Consider the following 5,682-nt stretch of genomic DNA (forward strand, 5'->3'; position numbering starts at 1 on the left):
TTACACACTGGACCTTTAAGTTCTGAAACTGATGTTTTAGTGGGGCTTTAAACATCATTTCAACATTATAATGTCATTGCCCAAAAGACACTAGTATGTTTGAGTTGGCTTACACAGAAAGCTGGAAACATGGTGGTGTACAGTAATAATATACTACGATACTGCTTAATGTGAGAGGTACTTCCCCTTTTACACTTTGTCCTTGAACAAGACATCCCACCCCCACCCCCCAGCTGGTCTGCAACTGACCCTGTGCTCGATCCACCTGTGCAGGAGAGTAGGGGAACAAAACATTGTTCCTCAACACAGCAGCTTGTAAATTAATACTAACTCCTCTCCTCTTCACCACAATGAAAACTGTTTTTGGAAGGGCCAGTGTAGGTGTTTGGTTAGTCCGCAGAGTAAAATGTTTGATACTTGGTATGGATGGGAAAATTAGTGTGAGTACAACATTCCAACAGGGCTTATCGAATTAATTTTACTCTCAGGAATTTCTACAGGCAAGTTTCACAGGGCGTAGCGCACACACAAAACATCTCTCTCCTCCTCCCATCCTGCTTCTATCCGGAACCTTATCTCTCTTTTTACGCTACTTTTTTAAACATGCATGTAATTTTTGTGTGTGTGTATTTGAGAGAGTGGGTGAAGAGGTATGTTGGGAATGCTGGCGTGGTAGCACATATGAGACGGGTGTGATAAAATGAGTAAACCGGATGACTCCAATTCAAGCCTCTGTGTCTGTTTGCTGCTGAAGTGACACTGCATCTTTTGCAGTGTGTGGCTGATCTCCCTGTAAAGGGGCACAGAATAGAAAGATGAATTTCTTTTTGTGCATCAATACGTATACGTTTGTACACCTTTACACTGGTACCAACAGATAGTAATTTTCTTTCCGTGTGTACATGTATGTCCTTGTCTGTGTGTGTCTATTAGGTCAGGAAAGGTTTGGCAACATGACCCGTGTGTACTACCGCGAGGCCATGGGCGCCTTCATCGTGTTTGACATCACGAGGCCCGCCTCCTTTGAGGCCATCACCAAATGGAAGGAGGACCTGGATTCCAAACTGACACTTGCCAATGGGAAACATGTAGCCACTGTGCTTCTGGCTAATAAATGTGACCAGGGTCGGGACGTACTGACCAATAATGGAATAAAGATGGAGCAGTTCTGCCAGGACAACGGCTTTGTGGGGTGGTTTGAGACCTCTGCTAAGGTGAGGAAGATGCGACACAAACACACAAACATAAATACAAAGCAGAAACGTAGCTAGCAGAATGGTGCTGTGAATACAAAGCGCAGCCTTTAACAGGAGCTCTGAGGTTCAGGCCCCTGTGTCTATAGGCGTGTCCTTGTTCAGATGTCCTTGAGAAGCAGCTGACTGCCTACCAGCTCGACCGTGTCAGACCCAGCACCTGATTACCCTGTGGAGATGCCACCACCGAGGCACATTCAGGATGTGAAGGAATCCTTTAAAAGTGCTGAGTTTAACTGACTCTAGTCAGTTGACTGAGTCTAGTCAGTATTTGCATATGAATAAAACCCCAGAGTTCTGTTCGGTTTTTGGCAGAACTAAGGTGTTTCAGGTGAGCTGCACTTGCATCAGGTGCTCTATCATCCAAACAGGATGTCCAGGAATGTTGAGGGAAGATATCTGTCTTACGCTTTTCTACACAGATATTAAAGGAATAGCGGAGGCTTTTTGGAAGTAACGTTTAATTGATTCCTTGCCCAGAGTTAGATAAGACGATTGATACCACTCTCATGTCTGTTTGTTAAAGGTTGGGTAAGTCATTCTGGAGAGGCCATCAAATACACTTCAAGACACTTTGTTTGTCTTCCATTTACCATAACCCAAAGCTTCTGTATTTGACTACTTGGGAATGAGACATTCTCCAGAATGACTGACCCCACCTTCAAATATGAAGCTGGAGCCAGGAGATTGTTAGTTTAGGTTAGGATAAAGACAAATGGTGGTTAGCCTAGTGGTCCAAAGATAAAAATGTAACTGATACGTACTGCAGATACAGCCATAATAAGTGGCTCAGTACATTTCCCGAAGTAAGAAAAAAATTGTTTTGGAGATCAGTTAAAAACAGATGCCACTGTTCATATTCCAATCTAAATCATGTGTTTTATTTAAACAGGCACCTAAAGTATTTCATATTTATATATGTGTTACTACCGGTATTTATGTCTGTATGCATGTTGCTAATTCAAGTGCACATAAAAGCTATGTAACCTTTATGGTCTGTATTGGGCACAAAAAAGACATAGACACAGACACACAAAAAACAGAAAATATGAAATACAAATGTGAAACTTCATAATACCTTTTAAAGCTTGAACAAACTAAAGTACAGTATATTTCAAGACTCATTGATGCAGACAGGAGTGAAAGAATGTGGTGAGTTCTGACAGTGAGGTGAGCTGAGGATTCACCCACCCACACACTAACACACTAAGACCAGCACAAGTCCTGATTATAGCATCTAATGTGGAGCAGGAATCTCACAGCTGGATGATAAGGCAGGAAAATAGACCGAGACGTGCACACACACACATACATAGACACACACACACACACACCTAAGGCATTCCAAATACACTGCAAAAATTGCATTCAAACCCACCAAAATTGAAACACTCAAGTTCAGAGATGTATATAATTTTTTTTTGATTTTACTCGCTGTCGCTTTGTTTTGTTCCATTGCACTATAGCTGTGGGAGGTGAACAGCTGCAACAGCATGACAACAGAAAGTCCCCTTACTATGGCAGTGCAATCGTCTTTTGTTATTTTGTTAATACAAAATAGTCAACAGATTTGAATCTGTTACAAACAAAAGTAACTGACATTCATGTTGTTACATGTGCAAGATTTATTAATTCAAATAAATAAAAGGTAATAATAATAATTTCCTAGGTCTAAACCAAAAACACTTGGCAACTCTTAAAACTCTTAACTTTGTACCAAATTTAAATGAAATGTGTTAAATAGTTTATGAGATATTCATCTGAATAACAAATAAACAAGTGATGGAGGTAACTAAATCACTAAATAGTGACGATCAACAATAATTGGTTAGGATAGATTGAGGATTTAAGCTATTGAAATCAAGAAAGTAAAGCAGTAAAGAAATTGAGAAGCCTTACTTAAAAGCAACACAACCAGTCATGTGAGGGTTTAAAAAAAACATACATGTTATGTGGGAGCTGGTATGTGAGTACACTGCAGAGCCTGAAGCCCAGTTTGGAGTTAGTTTTCGTAAAAAAAAAAGGTGTGTAGCCATTTTTGCAGCGAGACATGTCATATTTGTAACCGAAAATATAAATAATAATAAACCATGAATATTAAACAATGTCATTTGCAAAAGAATGCATTCAGTTTCCCTTTGAGCTGCATGAGTTAGAGTCAGAATATATCAGGGTGAGGTCTGACGTACTCTGAGCCCACTGCCAAATAACCTGCCAGAAGAATTATTTCAAACTTTTATCTTAAACAACACTGGACGCTCTCTGCATGCACAACAATGTACGATATGAAAGATGTGAAGAATAGAGAAGGTACACTCTGCACTTAAGGTGTTTTTTGTTGCGTTTTATTTTGATTTGGAAGAATCTTTCGTTCCACATCTAACAGTAAATATGATAGATCAAAACATGGCACACAACATGGTGTGTGTGTGTGTGTGTGAGATGTCACATCCTACTGAGCACACTGTTAGAGCTAATGAATATTTAGTATTTCTACTGCTGCTGCATCACGCTTTACATATTAAGAAAGTGTGTGCGTGTGTGTGTCTCTCTTATCAATACTCTGTGTTGTTGCTCTCCCTGTGTGAACCTCACTTTAACATCCAGGCACATTTGTCTAGTTTACTCAGATTTCAGCTATGGTCCAAGTCGCTCTAAATCTTTTGTATTTGTAATCGTTTGGGTGCTGTCAGGAATGGACATTTGGTATTTTTATGGGTAGACTGTAAATCAGGCAAGACAAGTTTGCCAGAGTTATCTTTTAGCTTTATAATGTTGGCTTTAATAATTTAACAAATTGGCTTCCTGGTGGCCAAGTTGTGTAAGATCTTTGTTGCATGTCATTCCCCTCTCTGCACCCTGCTTCCTGTCTGTATCCAATTAAAGCTAAATACCCTCAACATAACCTTTGATGAGCGCATAATAAAAACACAGAATAGAAGAAATGCTATGCAAAGTTGTACCAAATTCAAATTTACAACATGAATAGAATAGAATGAGCAGCTCTTCAACCTTTATTTCTCTCTTAATTAGACATAAATTATTCTGTTGTTAGTGCTGCTTATTTAAAACATTACATTAACTATATTTTGTTGACACAGCTTTCATTCTCTCCTGTTAACATCAGCTGTCACAGAAAACACACACTTTTGAAGTTTGTACTTTTGGTGCTTTTGCTTTTGGCAACTCCCACCCTTGGATTCATTATCCAATAGATTTGAAATCCTGTCATGAAAATTGTACACCTGCTCTAGCCTCTAGGCTCACGTCTTTGTCCATTTTGACTCTGATGAAGACACAGCAGTGTTGAAATGTTAGTCTCTTTGCACAGTAAAAGGTTGTGGATTAATCAGTGTGCTCCAGCCCTTCTTTGGCCCTCTGGAAGTTTGCTGTGAATTTAGAAGCACCCGAGACACAGAAAACCCTGTTTGTACTAGTATTTTTATTTTACTGAGCTTTTAATTTGAGGTTTTTTTTTGCTTCTGTGAGAACATTCTTGGCAAAGCCTGGTTCACACTGCCTACCTGGGCACCACATGATAGCTACGGTGCTGAACAACTACATAACTGTAGTCCATTACAATTACAGAAAATGTTTTTATCAGATTACAGTTACATTTAGTAAAAGTGGGGATTACTAGTAAGTTTTCATTAATTGTATTGTCTGCAAGAGCATGTATTCTTAGAATAACTTTTAATATTGTATATGTACAGCAGACATACTTTACAAACTTCAAACTATTTTTGTTTACATTCTGCATTTCCTACAATCCAATGCTATTATTTAAATAATTAATTCAAAGATTTCACACGATTGACTCCTCACATTGTGTTTTCTTCCAGTGCCGTGTGCTTGTGCATAAATGAGGGATAATGTTGTAGTATGTGTGTTTGTGTTCACATCATGGCAGCTGGCTGGTGAATCATCCATCCACACAGTTTAGTTATGGTCTATTTGACTCACTCACCTGCTCTCACAGCTTTTTCTTGAGGCACTTTTTTTTATTCCTTTCATAAAATGTTTTGCATTAATCGATTTATCCCTCCTCCTCTCTCTTTTTCTCTCCACCTTTTCACACTCCTATCTCTCTTTCTATGCTTCACTCTTTCCTCTCATTTTCAGGAAAACATCAACATCGACGAAGCAGCAAACTGCTTGGTGAAACACATCATTGCCAGTGAGAATGACATGCTCCAGTCAGAAGTCCCCGACACCATCAAAACAGTTAGAGAAGGACAAAGGGGGGACATGCTCCTCTTGCTTCAGATCCCAGTAACAGCTCCTGACAGTTGGATGTCCTTTTGTATCTCATTATAACACAAAGTTGAGTTTGTTCGTGAGCAGGAGGCAGAGGGAGAACGACTTTGGCTATTTTTTAAGAAGCATGGGTGCCAACTCTTTTACCGCCTGGTAGCTTGGGTGGGGGTGG

At 39.5% G+C, this 5,682-nt stretch overlaps 1 protein-coding gene across 1 annotated transcript in view; it reads left to right on the forward strand.

The window, feature by feature from the left end:
* Positions 1-5,670, forward strand: part of rab38a (RAB38a, member RAS oncogene family) — a 9,266-nt gene extending 3,596 nt beyond the window's left edge. Inside the window, 3 exon segments of the mRNA XM_035680160.1 lie at positions 934-1,214; positions 5,376-5,473; positions 5,475-5,670. Coding sequence (XP_035536053.1) covers positions 934-1,214; positions 5,376-5,473; positions 5,475-5,529 — 434 coding nt within the window. The 3' untranslated portion in view covers positions 5,530-5,670.
* The last annotated feature ends 12 nt before the right edge of the window (positions 5,671-5,682 follow it).

Source organism: Morone saxatilis, unplaced genomic scaffold (assembly GCF_004916995.1).
Source record: "Morone saxatilis isolate NCDOM2014 unplaced genomic scaffold, NCSU_SB_2.0 Contig8, whole genome shotgun sequence".
NCBI classification, from domain to species: Eukaryota; Metazoa; Chordata; class Actinopteri; family Moronidae; genus Morone; species Morone saxatilis.